Source organism: Plasmodium falciparum (assembly GCF_000002765.6).
Source record: "Plasmodium falciparum 3D7 genome assembly, chromosome: 11".
Classification (NCBI taxonomy): Eukaryota; Apicomplexa; class Aconoidasida; order Haemosporida; family Plasmodiidae; genus Plasmodium; species Plasmodium falciparum.
The window spans coordinates 643882-665635 of NC_037282.1; the positions used below are offsets into that span (position 1 = coordinate 643882).

At 18.7% G+C, this 21754-nt stretch overlaps 6 protein-coding genes across 6 annotated transcripts; 4 read left to right on the forward strand and 2 right to left on the reverse strand.

Moving 5' to 3' along the window:
* Window positions 1-218: 218 nt before the first annotated feature.
* On the reverse strand, window positions 219-1656 carry PF3D7_1116900 (conserved protein, unknown function; the record flags this gene model as incomplete). The annotated part of the gene is made up of 7 exons (XM_024473314.1): window positions 219-328; window positions 461-518; window positions 627-767; window positions 922-1005; window positions 1085-1166; window positions 1268-1376; window positions 1602-1656. 7 exons carry the CDS (start codon window positions 1654-1656, stop codon window positions 219-221), a joined length of 639 nt encoding a protein of 212 aa, XP_024329121.1.
* A 1384-nt stretch (window positions 1657-3040) lies between these two features.
* PF3D7_1117000 (conserved Plasmodium membrane protein, unknown function) lies at window positions 3041-7462 on the reverse strand (the record flags this gene model as incomplete). The annotated part of the gene is made up of 5 exons (XM_001347811.2): window positions 3041-3195; window positions 3349-3458; window positions 3589-3646; window positions 3751-3789; window positions 3973-7462. The coding sequence occupies 5 exons, from the start codon at window positions 7460-7462 to the stop codon at window positions 3041-3043; spliced, it is 3852 nt and encodes a 1283-aa protein (XP_001347847.2).
* Window positions 7463-8697: 1235 nt separating this feature from the next.
* PF3D7_1117100 (ubiquitin carboxyl-terminal hydrolase UCH54) lies at window positions 8698-10095 on the forward strand (the record flags this gene model as incomplete). Its single annotated transcript, XM_001347812.1, has 1 exon — window positions 8698-10095. The coding sequence occupies one exon, from the start codon at window positions 8698-8700 to the stop codon at window positions 10093-10095; it is 1398 nt and encodes a 465-aa protein (XP_001347848.1).
* Window positions 10096-10880: 785 nt separating this feature from the next.
* On the forward strand, window positions 10881-16539 carry PF3D7_1117200 (conserved Plasmodium protein, unknown function; the record flags this gene model as incomplete). The annotated part of the gene is made up of 2 exons (XM_024473315.1): window positions 10881-11025; window positions 11219-16539. 2 exons carry the CDS (start codon window positions 10881-10883, stop codon window positions 16537-16539), a joined length of 5466 nt encoding a protein of 1821 aa, XP_024329122.1.
* Window positions 16540-18118: 1579 nt separating this feature from the next.
* Window positions 18119-18505, forward strand: PF3D7_1117300 (conserved protein, unknown function; the record flags this gene model as incomplete). Its single annotated transcript, XM_001347814.1, has 1 exon — window positions 18119-18505. One exon carries the CDS (start codon window positions 18119-18121, stop codon window positions 18503-18505), a length of 387 nt encoding a protein of 128 aa, XP_001347850.1.
* Window positions 18506-20281: 1776 nt separating this feature from the next.
* Window positions 20282-21475, forward strand: PF3D7_1117400 (conserved Plasmodium protein, unknown function; the record flags this gene model as incomplete). The annotated part of the gene is made up of 1 exon (XM_001347815.1): window positions 20282-21475. The coding sequence occupies one exon, from the start codon at window positions 20282-20284 to the stop codon at window positions 21473-21475; it is 1194 nt and encodes a 397-aa protein (XP_001347851.1).
* Between the last annotated feature and the right edge of the window lie 279 nt (window positions 21476-21754).

The following is a 21754-nucleotide window of genomic DNA, read 5'->3' on the forward strand; positions in this document are numbered from 1 at the left end:
TTTTAACTATAATACTATTTTTAGTTTAAGAGAAATTTTTTAAAATTTAAATTATCTTACGTGGTTTCTTAAAAAAAATATTCTTCCTTAATATAAGAAAATTAAAATGTATAATTGAAGAAAAAAATAAAAAATGAAAAGATAAAAAAAAAATAGAAAAAAATAAAAAATGAAAAGATAAAAAAAAATAGAAAAAAATAAAAAGTAAGAGTTTTCATTTAAACCATAATTTTTTTTTTTAATTCTTCTAAGGCATTGAATGGCCTTTCTTCCTTAACAATAGATGGATGTTTTTCATCGACGCATTTTACAGACATTTTGATACTCCCTAAAAAAAAAAAAATATATCCATAAATAAATAAATAAATAAATAAATAAATAAATAAATAAATATATGATTATTATATATACGCTTGTATATATTTATCTTTCCTTTTTAATATTATTAATTTATATAAACCTTCTGTATCAGGTGCTCCTACTGCTTTGATTAGTTTACATGAGGAATATACATACGCCTTAATATAACAAATAAATAAATATATATATATATATATATATATATATATATATATATATACATATTTGTATATATGTATGTATATTATGGATTATTTATTTACTACCTTGCAATCCTTTATAACATACGCATCAGTATATCCGATTCCTTCAAGTTTCATGTTTCTAGTACCATCAGATTCTGTCACGTAAATACATGAAACATAACACCTTATGAAATTATTACCTTCTGGAATATTTAATACAATCTGATAAAAAAAAAAAAAAAAAAAAAAAAAAGGATGAAGCAAGGTTATAAATTATTAATTCATATAAAAACATATTAATATTTTTATATTCCTTAATCTTATATATAATATTAGAATGTCAGAACATTTTTGTATATTATTTTATATTTTTTACTTCCTCATCAAAGGTAACGTGGTAAGATGAGACGATATATTCTCCTAGAACTAAAGAGGTATTGTGATTTGATTTTTCCATAGACTGTAAAAGGGAATATCAAATAAAAAAAAAAAAATAATAAATAAATAAATAAATAAATATATATATATATATATATTACCATTTTTACATCATCGTTATCGAATATTGCTGTGCATAAAAAGTAAATTTGTCCATTGGTTATTTCTGGTATATTTATTCCTCTTAAGAAAAAAAAATAATCAATAAATAAATATATATATACATATATATATATTTTTTTTTTTATGAAAATGAAAAAAATCAAGTTTTTTCTTTATATTACCTGACCCCAACTATAGATATAACTACTTTGTCTGCCTTTTTACTCTCAGCACTTTTTTCTACTTTATTAAATTCCCTTTTTGCAACGGTTGGTGTGTTATTATTTTTTTCTATAAAGAACGAATTATAAAAATTTAATGTGTCTATGTGATTATGTTATTTATTCCTATTCGAACGGAACTTTTTGCATGTGTCTTTAAATTATAAAATAAATAATTTTCATAAAAGAAAAAAATATTCATGATGTCCGCATGGATAATAAGGAACATATAAAATAAAATAAAAAATTGAATACGGGATTATACGTCATATACAAATATATTTATATATGTTACTTGCTACAGCACCAATTCCCATGAATTGTCCTCCATAAGTTTTATTATATGACATTTTGAAAAAAAAAAAAAAAAAAAAAAAAAAAACTTGAATGTTAACTATTATATTGATTCAAATGAGTAAAATGTAACTTAAATTGTTTATATGTATAAATTATAAAAGAAAAAAATATATATATATATATATATATATGTGGAGTAAATATTTTCATGATTAAAAATCATCAAAAATTTAATTAAAAATTTTTATTCACTTTCAAACATATTTATTTATTATATCTAGCCAATATATATATATATATATATATATGTATGTATGTTTTTTTTTTTTTTTTTTTTTTTTTTTTTTTTTTTTTTTATTCGGTTATAGGAACATAATGTCATATATTTTATTACAACAGCCAAATTTTATATTTTATTTTTTCTGTCTTTTATTGTTTAAAAACGTCTTGGTATTTCTCCATGTTAAAAATCCCCAATACAAGTTATTAGTACTTTTCCATTTACATGTTTTGTATAATATTTTATACTTGACTTAATCTGTTACACATTTTATTATATTTTATTTTTATACAAAATATTTATTTCTTATATAATATAAAAAATTATATATATATATATATATTTTTTTTTATGAACATGTTAAGGCTTTCTTTACGGTTTTTTTTTTTTTTTTTTTTTTTTTTTTTATGAACATGTTAAGGTTTTTTTTATGTTTTTTTTTTTTTTTTTTTATATTTATTTAAACTGTAAAACAATTTATTAAAACAATAAAGCTATACATATATATATATATATATATATATATATATATTATTTTTTTGTATTTATTTATATTTATTCATTTATCATTTTTTTTATGAATAAAGGCGTATTTTAAAATATGATAGACTGTATAGAGTTCATTTATTTAGTATAATTTTTACATGGTTATATTTTTGTTCCCTTTCTGAATTTTCCTTTCTTTCTTATTAATAATGTCTAAAGATTTATAGAAAATAGACATGTCTATTATGAATATAATAACAAATTTCCTCATAAATAATCTGTATTAATATAAATTTTCCATAGATTGTGCACAAATTTTTATTTTGTTTCACACTTTGCTTTTCATTTATTTTTCTATATATCCATAAAAAATAAAATAAAAACAAAAATTAAAATTAAATATTAATTATTAAAAATTATATTGCATTATAACCATATTTGGTTAACTTATAAAAGGTTATTTAAAAAAAGGTATTAAGCACAATAACAAATAAATATAACATATACATATATATTATTTAATAATAAAAATAAATAAAAAATAAAGAATTTTAAAATCTTTTTAATTCTAGATTTCAATTACAATAATCAAATAAAAAATAAAACAAACATTTATGGAACCAAAATAAAAGATACAAATACTAATAAAAAAAAAAAAATTAATTAATTTTTTAAAGCAAAGGTTGAGCCAAATTATAGTCATTCGTGTTCTTATACATATGTATATATCTCTTCCTTTTAATATAAATAGAAATTATTAACAATGTAATAAGGGCTATAACTAGGAGGATAAAAAAAAATAAGACATAAAGACCCATTAAGTATTCTATTAAAAAAAAAGAAAAAAGAAAAGGAAATATATAAATATAAATAAATAAATAAATATATATATATATATATATATATATATATATGTGATAATATTTAACCATAATATACAGTTATAAAATTTTAATTTTTTTATCTTATTATGTATAACCTTCTTTGACCATAAAACTACCAAAGATATAATTATTTAAACTTATAATTATCATCGAAACAACTTCAAATATTGCAAAGGCTGATGTTATATGTTCGTTATTCTTCACGCTATAGGAAAGAAAAAAAAAAAATATATATTGAAAGCTTATAATTCATTATTTTAATAAATGTATACACGAATTACATAAATTATAAATTGTACAATATCTCAAAATATAATTTCTTAAAAAGGTTATACCATAAGTGGGTAGGTATCTGCGAAATGATGACAGTAGGAATAATGGATTGACTTATGCCTATTAGGAAATAATAAAAAAAAAAAAAAAAAAAAAAAAAATGATAATATTTATGTCACATATATATATATATATATATATATATATATATATTATATGATTACCTATAAGATTGAAGAATAAAAAAGCCAAAACTTCAGAATCTAATAATGAAATAATAATGTGTAAATAATACATGATTGGAAATATACATATCATAGGTATGTATATATATATATATATATATATATATATATATATGTGTGTGTGTGTGTATGGTTAGGCAATTGTTTGTTCATAATATATACATTCACATACAATAACATTTTCACCATTTGTGAGCTTACTTAAATTAAACTTATAGCAATAAATGGAACCCGAAATGGCTATTAAGATAAAAAGAGAAGAACATAAAAGAAGGGAAAGGAAAGCACCAATGTTATCAATAATATATCCTGAGAATGGTATAGCTATTAATGATACACCTGTCATAATAATTGTATATACATTGGAAACATAGATATTTATATTGAAAACATATAGATATATATAAAAGAAGTAATTTATAAATATGTGTATGATTGACAATAGAAAGGCATATATAAATATAAAAAAGAAGAAAACGAAAGTGAATGAGGACATAAATTTTTTTATGTTTCTAAATATTTTAAAATTGTTATTATGATGATTAATATGATAACTAGTGTCATAATTAATATGATTATTAATGTAATTATGTATATGAGGGTTAAATGAATGATCCATATGACCATTTTTATAATGAACATTATTATGATACATTTCTTGATTATATTCCTCATTATGTAAATAATAATTTCCATCATTTGGACAAATTATTTCCGCTTGTTCATTTTGTTTATGATTATCTTGTTCATCAAAATCGGGTATTGATAAAACATTTTGACTTTCATTTTGTATATTCCAAATATTTTTTGGTTCACATTCTTCTGATCGATCTAAATATATTCCTTTTGGTAAGCATATATTATTTTGATTTTGTGCGTTGTTCATATATTGATTGGTATCAGTGTTTATAAAATATTCATCGGTTATAATAAGATTTTCTTTTAATAAATTTTTTTGTGAATGTGTTGTTAATTTCTTTTTATTAATGTCTTCATCATTTTGTTTATTTTCTAAAATTGTATTATCTATAATTTGTTGTTTTGGAGTAAGTGCTATATTATTTACATATTCATGATGGTTATGAATAAATTCATTTGTAAAAGGATAATTTATTCGTTCATTTTGAGGATTAGGATAATTGATATTTTGATTATGATGATTATTTTGATTATGATTATGATTATGATTATGATGATTATTATTATTATTATTTTCATTATTATTATTATTTTCATTATTATTATTATTTTCATTATTATTATTATTTTCATTATTATTATTATTTTCATTATTATTATTATTTTCATTATTATTATTATTTTCATTATTATTATTATTTTCATTATTATTATTATTTTCATTATTATTATTATTTTCATTATTATTATTATTTTCATTATTATTATTATTATTAGTTGTTGTTGTATTTATGGGCGATCCATTTATATTTTGATTTGTATTATTTATTGGAATATTAGATTGTGTTATTATATTGTTTAATGTTCCTATGCATATTTTATATGGTTTCATAGTATAACTATGGTTTGGTTTTCGACTATAAAAATTAGCTTGCTTTTCTTCACTCGGTATATCACATTCGTTAAGATCATCCCTCTGAGATTTGTAACATCCAATATTTATATCCAAGCTATTATTTATATGAGAACTTTGTATATCTTCCACATTTTTGTACTTTTTATCTCTGTAAGGTATGTTCATTTCATAATTTTTTTTCCCCTTTTCTTTTTGCTTATATGTAGTGGTCAATTCCTGAATCTTGTCCTGATGGATTTCGAAAATTTTGAGTTTGTTTTTTCTGAATCTGTTCAATATAAAATATTCATAAAAAATTGATTTTTCTAAATTTGTATACTCCGAAAAAGTAATGTTTACATTAGGATCACCATATATATCCATAGATACTAAAATATTATCAACATTTCTGTCAACAGTATATATATAATATGTGTTATTAAAATAGAAAGCAATATATTTATGATTATAAAATATTTTATGAAGATGTGTCCACACATTTCTTTGATAATACCATTTATAAGAAAAGAAGAATATTATAAATAATCCAAATAAATCTATTAATAAGAACAAAACTATATAATCACTGATATTAACAAGATTGTTTTGATTAGTTACAATATAATTTAGAGAATGGGCAAATAGTTTAAATAGACTATTCATTAAAATTAAAAATGAAGTAATAACTCCTATATTAATATAAAATACACAATATAAAATTCTTTTTTGATAAATTTTGATATAACAACTACATATAGAACTTATCATAAGGAAAAAATATAGAACTAATAAATATTTTTTATAATATATATTTTTATTTCTTTTTAAAAATAAAAAATCTGGAACATTATTTTTTTCTTTTATTATACTTTGTATAACATAATTATTATTATATAAATCTTTATTTTTTTCATATGTATTATATAATATATCATTTGATATATTAGACATAATATTCCAATTCATATTAATAAGATAAGGATTAAAAAATATATTATTATTTGGATAAATAAAAAAAATAAATAAAGATTTATACACATCCATATTATATAATATAGATATTTTTTGTAAATCATCCAATTTATTCTTTAAATTATTTCTTTCATTTGTTGAATTATTAAGTCCTATCTTTTTTTCTTTTTTTTTCTTTTTTTTATCCATATATAATATATTATATATATAGCCATTTTGGCTAGCTATACCATTAAAAATATTTTGGATTGATAAATTATTATGACTATTTAAATATGGTTGAGAAAAAGGAGAAAACATCTTTTTATGATCATCTACAAATATATGATTAGGAATTGATTGTATTAAATGAGAATTAAAAATTTGCATATCATTTAATATAAAAAATATAATACAATGAGATATTAGATTGGTAATATAAAAAATATTTATGATATAATTTTTTTTGCTTAAATCAAAAAAGAAAATAAAAATATAAGTTATTAAAGAACTAAAATATATTAATGATAAAATATTATTGTATAAGGATATAGATTCTTTATTAATGGCACTTTCATTTTGTTTATTATGTATTTTATTATAATAAAATATATTATTATCAATATATTTCCCTTTCCTTGTATGGTCCCTTATATTATTATTTCGATTCTTATAATAATTATGACATGTATTGTTATACGAATCAGTATATATATTATTATATGTATTATTATACATATTATTATTATTATTTATATAATTATGACAAATTTTACAAGTAGTAAATTCATTTTTAATAAAACATTCATGTTCAAGGTTTAATAAATGTTTCTCATTATTTTCATCTCCATTATTATATAATTCATCATAACATAAATTCATCATATTATAAGGATGATCATAATTAATATTCTTATTACCATCAGTATTTGTATTTTTTATAATTTTTTTTTCTTTATCTTCCTTTTGTATATATTGTTCATGTTCCGTATTTCTGTCTAACTTACTGCTTATATCACACCAGCTATTTTTCTTAACATATACATTCAAATTACCATGTTGGGTTGCTATACCTGTAAGCATAAATAGAAAAGGGAAAACATTCTTAAATATGTGAGTAGAGCAGGAGAAAAAAATCACGCACATTAATATTAACACTTTATTAGAGCGTGAGAAGTATATACTGCTAATTTTATACTCAGACATTTTAATAATTTATAAAAAAAAAAAAAAAATAAATAAAGGGGAACATAAGGAGGAATTATCCCATACATATTTAAACAAATGATACAAAATAATATTATTATTTGCTCATTGAAATTATACACACCAAATATATAAATATTATATATATATATATATTATATATATATATATTATATATATATTATATATATATTATATTTATATTTATTTATATGTAAGCTTGTTTCATATTATTTATAGACATACTTACAAATAAAAATGCGAAAAAAAAAAAAAAATAAATAATATAATTAATGAAAAACCTTTAAACGTTTATGCGTAAGGATTATATTGTTACATTAATTCATACCTATGTGATATTATATAATATTAGTTTTGATCTTTTTTTTTTTTTTTTTTTTTTTTGCCATTTGGTTTATCACAATATAATGATAATATTACTACATAAATATAATAATATTATATATATAGGTAAATATTTATATAATTTTCTTTTAATTATGTATAAAATAATAAATTGTAAAAATAATGCTATGATTAAATATTTATGTTACATGTATCATCAAATGTGTACTTCATTCTTTTCAATTTGATATATAATAATAATTTTTTTGGCATTAAATTATAATATATATATATATATATATATATATTTATTTATTTATTTATTTCAATTTTATTTTTTTTCGTGATATTTTACTTTTTACCTTTTTTATAATACTAAAAATAATTGTATATTTTAATATGACACACATATTATATATATATATATATATATATATATATATTATGTTTATATTTGTTTATAAAATAACCTTGCGAAAAAATGTATTATTTCAAAAAAAGAAAAATAAATATACCTCGTTAATATGATATAATATAATGTAATATGTTTTATTTATTTATATATATATATCATTCTGTTTTGTTATTTTATCAAATATTTTGATATATAAGTATATTATTTATTTATTATTTATTTATTTATTATTTATTTATTATTTATTATTTATTATTTATTATTTAATTTTTTTTTTTTTTTTTTTTTTTTTTTTTTTTTTTCGCTTGTTATTTTTTGTTGTTTAAAATTTTTTTGACGTGTAAAAAAAGATCATACCATCGATTAATTATTAATCATTATAATTTTAAAATTTCTTTTATCCCTTTTAATTTACATACATTAATCTTTATTTTTCTCTTTCACAAAAATAAAATAAAATATTGTGTATGAAAAAATGGCGAGGGATAATGAAAACATTTTAGAAGAGTGGTGTTTAATAGAAAGTAACCCGTGTATATTTTATGATATGCTTAAACGTATGGGTGCTACAGAAATTTCAGTAGAAGATGTGTATAGTTTATCTTATTTTGATGATTATATAAATAATAAGGAGATTATAAATATGAATCATATATTGGGTGTTGATACATATTTAGGAGAAAATAATAAAACGCTGGATAAAGAGAATAATGTTGTTGATGTTATCGAATTATATAAGAATAATATATGTATGGAAGATAAATATAATAAATTATTAAAACATCATAGTTATATTTATGGTATAATATTTTTATTTAATATTGGAAAGCATTATAAAAATAATAAATATATTGAGCATAATGTTCCTGATAATTTATTTTTTGCTAAACAAGTTATACCAAATGCATGTGCTACACAAGCTATTTTGTCTATTGTGTTGAATAAGGATATAGAATTAAATGATGAAATAAAAAATATAAAAACATTTAGTTTAAATTTCGATAGTTCAATGAAAGGATTAACATTATCAAATTGTACTTTTCTTCGTAATATACATAATTCATATAAACCTCCAATATATTTAGATAAAGAGGATGTACATCATGATAAAAAAAAAAGTGAAGACTCCTTTCATTTTGTTTCCTATATTAGTTTTCAGGATAAAGTATATTTATTGGATGGTTTACAAAGTGGCCCCGTGCTTATAAATGCAGACGAGCAAAATAAACCCAACCCAAACAATAACAACAATAATAAGGATAATGATAATGATAATAATAACAACAATAACAATAATAATAACAATAACAACAATAACAACAATAACAACAATAACAATAATAATAACAATATTGGGATGAATGGAAAAGATTGGATAGAAATTTCTAGAGAACATATAAAAAAAGAAATAGATGAAATATGTAATTCACAAACTAATAATGATGTTCGTTTTAACATTATTGCCGTTATGAAAGATAAAGAATACATTATTCAAGAATATATAAATATACATCGCATAGTTAAACAAAGAGTTAATATCAAATTAATTAACCTTGGAGAAAATATTGAACTATCAGATGAAATTAATGAAGACGAATTTCCCTTATTAAACGATATACCCTCAATAGAAAACCTACCAAACAATGTAGATACTTTATATAATATAGTAAATAAATCAACCTTAGAAATTAACTATTTACAATCATTATTACATGAGCAAAAAGAAATAAAAAAATTATGGAATAAAGAACTGACTTTTAAATTTTTTAATTTCTATCCTTTCATAATGTCTTCTCTTAATTTAATGGCTAAGCATAAGTTATTAAAAGATGCTTATCAAAAAGAAAAATTAAAAAATGCAACAAAATCTTGAGAAGTGAGAAAAGAGTGTAAAATGTATAATATAATAACTTGTTACTTTTTTTTTTATTATTTTTTCACGTTAAAAGAAAAAAAAAAAAAAAAAAATTTATGTATATATATATATATATATATTATCCTTATATGTTAATCATTTCGTGTACATCAATGTAATTATATAAACATATTTATTCAAGACATTTCATATAAGCGTTTTTTTTTTTTTTTTTCTTTTCTTTTTTTCTTTTTTTTTAAAGTGTCATAGGGAAGTATATATGTATACATATTTACATTCCTATCGCTTATAATAAATTATTAAATATATAAGAAATAAGAAATAAGAAAGAATATAAGTATATAAATATATAAATATATAAGTATATAAATATATAAGTATATAAATATATAAGTATATTTATATGTAAAATATATATGTGCATTTTTTTTTTTTTTTTTTTTATTGTATTCTATACATGAGAAATAGAATTTTCAATGATCTATAACTTTAACTATAAAGAAAAAAAAAAAAAAAAAAAAAAAAAAAAATAAATAAATAAATTGTCTTTAAAATTGTTCAATGTTTATTTTTAATAAATTAAAAAAAATAGAAACACAACAATAAAAAAAAGAATGAATAAGTAAATGAATAAATGATTATGTGTATATATAAAATTCTCATATTTTGTTGTTAATATTTAGAAATATTTTTAATAAAAGTATTTTCATAGATGTTATATATTCATCATAAGGGTGAACATATAAATAAATATATATATATATTTATTTTTTTATTACAATATGAGTTGTTATCCATCCGATGAAAAATCAAGAAAAATCAGAAAAAATGACAGCGAATATGAAATAGACACAAATAAATTGGAGTACATAAGTTTCCTATGTGAGGAAGATGACATTAATTATTTTTGTAGTTTCAATGAGGATGGTGTGGGACATAAAAAATATATATATTAGAAAAAGGCATAGCACAAAGATAGAAAAAAAAGAAAAAAAAGAAAAAAAAGAAAAAAAAAAAAAAAAAAAAAAAAAAAAAAAAAAAAATTATTGGTTGCATATATATTATATATATATATATATATATATTTTTTTTTTTTTTTTTTTTTTTTTTTTATTTATAGAGAATGTAAAAAATTTCAAATTAAAAAAGGACATTTTTGAAGATTCCTACTTAAAACTACTAATAGAAAATGAGAAAATTGAACAAGACGCACCCTCTTGTTATTTTTTATCATATTTGTATAATAACATCTATTTGTATTATTGTGATATACTTTTTCACAATAAAAATAAACAGGTACATAGTATAAGTCATATTGAAAGAGATATTAATTTCTTTAATTACGAAAATGTGGAAACAAAGAAAAAAAAAAAAATAAATAAATCTGAAGAGATTATTCAAAATAATATAAGAAGAAACAATAAAAATTTAATATATATTAAAGGAGATGAAGAAAAATATATAAATAAAAAATATATTAATGATGTAAATGATCAAAATAATTTATATAATTTGAATGAACTATATAAAGTAGATAAACTTTATAATATTGATAAATTACATTTTATAACGTCACATTATTTAGCTTATAATAAAATGCAAAATTCAATACTTCAATTTTATATACCAAACTTCAATATGAATAAAATATCAAAGTTTGATAAACATATAAAAGGTTTAAACAAAACTTATCATCACTCTATACACTATAATCTAGGTGCAAATACAATATCTGAACAATCACACGTTCTTCAGGTCGATCATGCTCCTTCTTGTAAAAAAAAAAAATATATATTTAAATATCATAATAAAATATATTCAAAAAAAATGAAAAGAAATAATTCTAATAAGAAAATGAAGTATAAAAAGAAACAAATAAAATCATCGTCATTAAATATTTCCAAATTGTTATTTCCTTTTTTTGGTTACACAACTAGCGAAGAAAGTGTTATGTCCTTTTCAAAATTTTTACCTGAACATAAAATAGCTAGAAAAAAAAAAAAAAAAAAAAAAAAAAAAAGACAAAAAGAACAAAAAGAACAAAAAAAACAAAAAGAACAAAAAGAACAAAAAAAACAAAAAGAACAAAAAAAACAAAAAGAACAACAAACAAATAACATAATAAACAACGATGATCATCATGATAAACCATACACATACCAATCAAAAGACAAAGAAGAAATCAAACATAATAGTATGCTTATATTCAAAGAAATCATAAACCTTTGTCATGAAAATAAAATTTTTACTTTTAAAAATAAAATAAAACATAAGCAAAATGATACCAAAAAAAATCATAGAGTTCTACATCCTGAACGGTTCATCCATTCAACGGATAAAGATCAATATATTAAAATTGGGGAAAAACATAATGTAGATAATAAAGAATCATTTGATAATAAGCAAAAATATATAAAAACTCAAAGAAATTTATCAACGCGCTCTTATATGAACACTTATTATAAGGATGATATTAACAATTCAGAAAATTGTTTATTAAAAAGAAATAAAGTTCAAAATGAACTAGAAAAAGATCATATATACACCTCACAAGGGTTACATAAAAAAAGAAGTTTTAGTTCATGCTCCGATTATGTAAATAAACAAGATGAATATGAAAAAAAGAAAAGGACAAAAAAACAAAATGAATTCATAATAAATAAAAATATTATTATTAAAGGAAAGGAAGATATCATCTCACATTCTATTGTTGACATGAGAAATAAAATAAAAAAGAGAAATTATGAAGGAGGGGTAAAAAATGAACTAAAAAATGAAAGCAAAGATATATATGATGAATGTAAAGAAAATCAAAATATATACAAAGAAAAACAAAATATATACAAAGAAAATCAAAATATATACAAAGAAAATCAAAATATATACAAAGAAAATCAAAATATATACAAAGAAAAACAAAATATATACAAAGAAAAACAAAATATATACAAAGAAAAACAAAATGACATTTTAACAAAAAAGAAGAATATCCATTTTCTAAATTTTATGAATATAAAAAAAAAAAAGGATGATAACATTTTAAAAATGCAAATACTTAAAGGATTAAATCAAACACATTATGATCCTTTACATTTGGAAAAAATTGTTAATTGTAAAAGTGGAGGTATAATATATAACCATCAGACGAAAACAAAGGAAGATGAAGAAAAAAAAAAAAAAAAAAAAAAAAAAAAAAATTTATATAAAGATGAACAAAATTGTATGGAAATGACAAATATACAAACATATAAAAATGAACTGAAATCCATAGTACAAAAAATGAATAAACATTTTGTTTTTAAAAACATGTCTGTTTTTATGTTGAACTTTTGTTCTTTATATATAAATGGAGAATATGAGGAAATTATTCACCTATATAAAGAAGAATATTTTTATATAAATTTTAATATCTTTTATATATATATAAAATCGTTAATAAAATTAAAGAAGTATGAGCTCTGCTTAAAGTATATATCTTATATAAATGATGATAATATAGATGGTAACAATATAAATGGTAACAATATAAATGGTAACAATATAAATGGCGACAATATAAATTTATATAATAAAATCATTTTAACTTTCCTAAGTGCTTTATGTTTTGAGAAATTAAATAAATTAAAATTGAGTATAACAGAATATTGTAAGGTTGTGGTACATCAAATAGACAACATTATTAAAGATGAAAATAAGGAATATAATAAACATGATAGTGATGATAATAATAAGAATTATAAAAATAAATATAATAACATTTGTAATTATAATTATAATTATAATTATCAGTGTTTTCTTGATCCTATAAAAATACATCCATTCATTCTTATATGCCTAGATAAAGTAATAGGAACACATCAATTAAAAATACATGAAGAAAATACATTAATAAAATATGTACAACTACATTATGACTTTAACAAACTCTTTCATTTTTATATTTGTAAAGTACATACAATGGACAATATTCAAAAATATGATATAAAAGAATATATGAACATACATAATGACATCACCTTTGAATTTGTCAAAGATCCGCGTAGTAGAAAGAATAATATTTATTCTATACAGATAAACGATAAAAACTTGTTATATGGTAATAATAAAGCAAAGAATCAAAACGATTATAATATCAATAATAATATAAGAAAAATGAACAGAAATGTGGAGAAAACCCAAAATTGTTATTATAATAGGAAAAGTGAATTACGAGATGGTTGCTATGACCCTAAGAGGTTAATGTATCATTTCCCCTTTTTTGATGAAAAAAAAAATAAAAATAAAAAAAAAAAAAAAAAAGGGAAAAATTTATACATAAACATGAACAATGTGTTATATTATATTAATAACAATGAGAATCAAGATGATTATGATATGCCCAAATATTTATATAGTGACAATTATTATTTTGTTGATGATCATAAGGAAAGTGACGAAGAAATAAATAGAAAAGACATCATATTATATCTTCAAAATAGGAATGAAGATAAATATACCGTAAATCATAATAATATTTTAAACAATAATGAGTTTCATTATAATTATTTTTTAGCTCACTATATTGTTCCTCAAGGGGCTTGTAATCATTTTTGTCATAAGTATACAATAAAAAAGATAAATCATTTTATTGATACTGCATATACGAATAAAAATATTTTAGGGACTATAAAGAAACTTGGGGTAGAATTAAATATAATTTATGAGAAATGTTTACAGGATTACGAGACAAGAGGAAATAATAATAAAAGGAATATATATAATAATAAATATATACATGATAATAAATATATACATGATAATAAACATATATATGATAATAATAAATATATACATGATAATAAACATATATATAATAATAATAAACATATACATGATAATAATAAACATATATATAATAATAATAAACATATACATGATAATAATAAACATATATATAATAATAATAAACATATATATAATAATAATAAACATATACATAATAATTATCATCATATAGATGATGATCATCACAATAATTATTTATACAAATTCGACCCCGTAACATTGATAGATCTTTTGTGTATTGCCTTTTACTGTTTGAAAAATTATGATTATATAAATTGTTATTATATAAGCAAATATATTACAAAAGAAAGAAAACAATATGAAAATGACGAGGCCATCTTGTTATACATTACATCTATAACAAATTTAGGAAGTGTATTCAAGAGTTCCCAGGAGAAAATTAAAGAAATCTTTCTTTTGTATAATGAACGAGTTAGTGATATTATTTTTAGGAAGAAAAAGTATTATTATAAAGAAGAAAAATATAGATATGAAAACGATTATATAGATTATTACATGTTTGGTATCATACATTTTTTAAATAACAATTTTAATAAAGCTCTATTATATTTTGTAAAATGCATGCAATTAAAAGGGAATTTTTACATGTGTTATGTTTATATGTTATATATTTTTTTATCTTTCTTAACAAAGAATAGGAAAAAAAATTATAAAAAATTTATTTTTTTTAAATGTCTCAAATTAAAGCCGCATAATATAACACCGTATCTAATATATAGTTCGGTGGTGCTAGGGATATATCAGCGATATAAAAATGGGATGAACGATAACATAAACAAGAACAAAAATGTGGATAAAGATAAAAATATAAACAAAAATATAGATATACGTACAGATAATGGTATAGATATAGATGTAGATAAAAATATATACATATATACAGATGAGATTGTTTATAATAACCCCTCTGGCAAATCTAACATAACCGTTTGTGTTGAGAAAATACATTTTTTAAGGGATATTCTTAGTAAAGCTTTAAAAATAGAAAACGATAACATTTTTGTATGTAACGAATATTTTCTTTATAATTTTTTAAGAAAGGAATACTTACAGTGTGAGGTTTTTTTAAAAAAGATAATATTCATATGTAAAACTAAATTTTATCCTAATAATATAAATGTTATATCTTCTATCTTATATAACATGTCTATATATTATTCTATTTATCAAAAGAATATATATGAGAGCGAGAAATATATTATCCTGTTATTAGAAAAGAACCCTTTTGATATAAAGGCTTTACATGTACTTATTCATATATTTTTTATAAAAAAAAATAAAAACTGGATACCTTTATTTGATTATTCTATTTATTTAGAACATGTTTTATTATCTCTAGATAATGGCATATTATTTTATGATACTCGAAAAATGATAAATAAACAAAGAAGAAACACATATTTATTTTACAATTTCTTTAATCAACTTGAAAAAACAAAACATGGATCCTCTTTATACTTTACTTATTATAGCAAAATAAAAAGGGTACGTAAATTCGACACATTCTTAAAAAAATATATACAAGAAAGAAAGCACCAAGAGTATGGATTCGAGGTCGCGGGGGGTGGTTTCTTGTGTTCGGAACAAACAAAATGAAATAAATAATAAATAAATAAATAAAATACCAAATATGTAATTAGATAATATGATTAAGGAATTATACCTAACAATTATATTCTCCTTTACATTATTGTTATTTTATGCTAGCTTAAATGCAAACGATAAATATAAATATATATAAATAAATAAATAAATATATATATATATATATATATTTACATTTATTTATTTTTACAAATTGTATATTTATATATTGATTAAATATCTTAATTTGTTATATGTACATAATATAATTGTATATATTATATATATATATATATATATATATATATATATTTATTTATTTATTTTATTCTCTCCATCGATATAACTACTTAATAAATATATTATATATAAAACATAATTGATTTATTTATTTATATGAATATAATATAATATATTTAATTTATACATACATAAAAATAAATTATATTATATTATGTTTATTTTTATTTTATTTTATTTTATATTATTTTATTTTATTTTTCTTGTTGGTTAATTTTTTGTTCTTTGTTCAGCGCATGTAAAATAAAATAAAATAATATATATATAATAACCTACAAAAGAAAAAATAAAAATATTCTTATAAAATTAAAAAAAAAAAAAAAAAAAAGTTATATAAAATAATATATATAAAAGAATATAATAACTACATATATATTATATTATATTATATAAAGGTATTTAAATTTTTTTTTTTTTTTTTTTATATTTCAGTGCACTTCAAAAAGAACAAAAAATATTATTACATATGAAATATATATATATATATATATATATTATATTATTATAACAATATGGTAAAAAATATAAAAAAATAATGTATATATTTATTATATATATATAATAATAATAAAAAAAAATATATATTTTTTTTTATAAATATATTTTATTTTTATATTTATAATAATTAAATATATATATGTTTATATATAATATTATTACATATAATAATATATATATAATTTTTTTTTCAAAATTTTATTTTATTATTTTTATGATATGATATTAAAAACGTAAAATACATTTTATTATTATATAATAATATATTTTTTTTTTAAGTATATTTTTTATTTTAATTTATTATTTATGAACCAATATAAATATGTTTTTGTATTTTTATGATAATATTTTTATTATATATATATTATAATAATACCATATTATATATTATATATATGTATAATTTTTTTTTTTTTTTATTATTATTCTTACCATATTTAAAAATATAAATAAAAAATATAATATTTAGATTTTTTATTTAATAAATAGTATACATACATATATGCATACATTATGGAATCAATTGTTCCTTAATAATATATCATAAAATAAGAAAATATTATAATATATAGCGAAACGAGCTACTGTAAATTTTTTAAAACACAGTTCGTAAAATATATATATATATATATATATATATATATATATATATATATAATACATATATATATTTATTTATGTTTATATTTATTAATTTTGTTTAAGTTGTTTTATATTTATATATATTTTTTTTTTTTTTTTTTTTTTTTTTTCTTTTTTTTTCATTTTTTTTCATTTTTTTTCATTTTTTAAAATGTTGGGTTTAATATTTAAAGTAGTAATTTTTATTGTTGGTTATGTTCTCCCCATCGGATTATCATTACACGGATGGAAAAATAAAAAGTATGAGATGATTGAATATTATTTAAAATATGTTTATTTTTTTGTTATATTTGAAAACCTCGTAACTCCATCTCTTGGTAGAGTTATATATAGAATCAGTTCTTTCTTATGGTGCATATTACATTTAACCATATATATTATTTTAATAACACCAAAACTTAATTATTTAAATTCAATATATGATAAAATTAGTAAAATAAATAATCAGAATAATATTGGATTATACTGGAATAAATATTTAGTGAATCCTTTGAATGATAAATTTAACAAAATTGTAAAGAAATTAAAGACATTATAAAATGATGGAAAAAATAAATTTTTGTACAAAAATTAATGTATATTACGGACCCCTTGAAAAATTAGGACACAGAAATGAAACATACAACTTATCAAAGGAAAAAAAAAAATATATATATATATATATATATCAATGTAAATAAATATATTACAAATGTATAATATTTATTTGGGACAAGACTTATTATGCTTATATCATATAATGTAAAAGTAAACACACACATATATATATACATACATATATCAGTCAAATTTATATAATTCTTTTTTTTTTTTTCTTTTTTTTTTTTTTTTTTTTGTTGAATAATACTACAATTAATATGCTTGTTAATATACATAAACGTACAGAATTATTATGAGTTGTCAAATACCTTTAAAAATAATTCTCCAAAAAAAAAAAAAAAAAAATTATTATACGTGATTATATTTTTTTTTAACCTTATTGTGAATCTTATATATATATATATATATATATATATATATTATGTTTTGTTTAAATATATCCATTTTGTATATATCATATATTTACATTTATCATTTTTTTTTTTTTCTTTTTAACAATATATATATATATATATATATATATATATATATATATATTTTACACTACTGTTTGATTATATTAAAACTAATTAATAAAATTATATACATCTCTATATATATATTCAACTTTTGAATTTTACTTTTTTTTTATTTTTTTTTAATATATTATATATAAAAAAGCTAGTAGAACATAAAAATCAAACAGAATAATACAAAAAAAAAAAAAAAAAAAAAATATCCTTATTCTTTTAAGAATAACATATTTCCTATTTTCTTTTCACAAGGTGACGTGGTTTTCATTTATGAATTGTAAAATGTAAGAGTCATTTTAATTTTTTTATATTTTTATCCTATAAATAAGTACCTAAGGAAAACTATTATGAAAATAGAAGGGGAACATGTGAAATGAAAAAGATATAAAAAATAAAAAAAACATTCCTTATATATATATATATATATATATATACAAATATATATTTATATTTATATATTTATGTTATATATTTTATTTAATTATGAATAAATAAATAAATAAACTATATTGATGATGTTCAAGGTAATGCACTTCCATATGCAAACTGGTGCACAAGTAGCTTTTATATATATTTTTTTTTTTTTTTTATGGAAAAGTAATTATTTCAAAATTTATATGGATATATATAAATACATCATACATATATTATATTATATATATGTAATAGTATAAATTATATTAATTTATTTTAAAAAAAAAAAAAAAAATTGGGTGTTGTTTATTAGGAGAGGTCGAATAATTTGAAAAGTTTATATCTAAAAAAAAATGTATATTGATTTTATTTTTCTGTTTATTTTAATGATGTCTAATTATAAATATGTTTAATATTTCATTCCTATATATTATTACTTGATTAATATAAATAATATCATTTATTTATTTACATTGTCTGTTTTTTTTTTTTTTTTTGTTTTTTTTAATATTTTCATTATCAAATTTTTAATATTTCCTTTTTGATAATAATTTTGTCACTTGATTATTTTTTTTATTTTATAAATTTTATATTTTAAGCGTAACTTTTTATACAAACAAGGGAATAGCCATTCTTACCTTTTTAAAGAATCACAATGTAAAATGTTATAGACATATAAATAAATACATACATACATATATATATTATATATTTATTTATTTATTTATTTATTTGTTTGTTTGTTTGTTTTTATTTATTTTGTGAACACATATAATATAGCCTATATAATGGCACATACAATACATGAATCCAAAGGATACAAATATGGAAAACAAAAACTATATCCACATTTTAAAAATATAAGAGATCATGATGTTTATGAAAAAAGTGAATATGAGACGGATAAAAAGGAAACCCCTTTATATGACGACATTGAAGATAATGTAAACGAAAAAAATAAGGTAAATGATGAAATTAAAAAGGAAAACAATAATAATAATAAATATAATAAATATAATAAATATAACAAATATAATAATAATAAATATTATAAATATAATGATAAATATAGTAACAATTATTATAATAGTTATAGTAATAACGATAATGATATTCCTATTAATAATTATTTAAAAAGAAAAAAAAAAAAACGTATATATTCAAAAAAAAAAAAGTATATATTCAAAAAAAAAACACTAGTTCCATTTGAACATGTTGATAATAATATACAAAATGATGCAACTAATTCAGATACCTATTTAGAATCATTTGTTATAAAAAAAAAAACAACAAATATACCATTAAATAATAAATATATAGAAAATTCAAATATAGAATTAAAAAATAAATCAAAACATACTTTAAATCCAGCATTAAGTTTAATGGCTTCAAGAGCAGTAGATGGATTATTAGGTGGTGTACATAAACACATGCAAGGACCAATAGCTATAAGTTCAGATGGAAATAATTCTCCCTTAGCTAACCAAATTGTAACACCAAATGTATATGGTTCTCCTAATTCTATATCACCAATTAATATGACAAATAATATTGCACCTTTAACTTCTAATCCTTCACCAACACCACCTTCTCCTCTTCCTCAATCATTAGGTACATCCATATCTCCAACAACAACAACAACAACAACAAATATTGCAGGAGGAGCACCAATAGGTTCACCTAACATAATGTCACAAGGAATGGTAGGAGGAGTAGCAACACCCCCAGGTGTTCAAGTACCAAATAATGCTATACCATTCAATCCAATGAATCCAACTAATCTTATGCCTTTAAATCAAATTGGACAAAATCCAGCATTTAATATTCATCCTACAGCTTCTAATTTGAGGGGAGACCCTGGAAATGTAAATTACAATGAAGTGGTAAGTATTACAATAGGTATTGTTTTAAGTCTTGTCCTTTTCTGCTTTATTTTCGGATGCTTAACCAAATTGTGCAAACCAAAAAAGAGAAGAAGATGATATCTCAAAATATTCTATATCAAAATGTATATAAATAAAGGGATATCCACTAATAATTATACATAATCATATATAATAATATAATATTATGATATAATATAAATATACGCTTTTTAAATGGAAATGTTTCCATACCATTATATTGTTATATATTAAAATATATATTACATTTGTCTTATATATATATATATATATATATATATTATACGTTTGTGTAGGTTCCTTCAATTTTCATTTTTTTATAAACCCATTTATTATATATTTCCTTTTTATCATAAT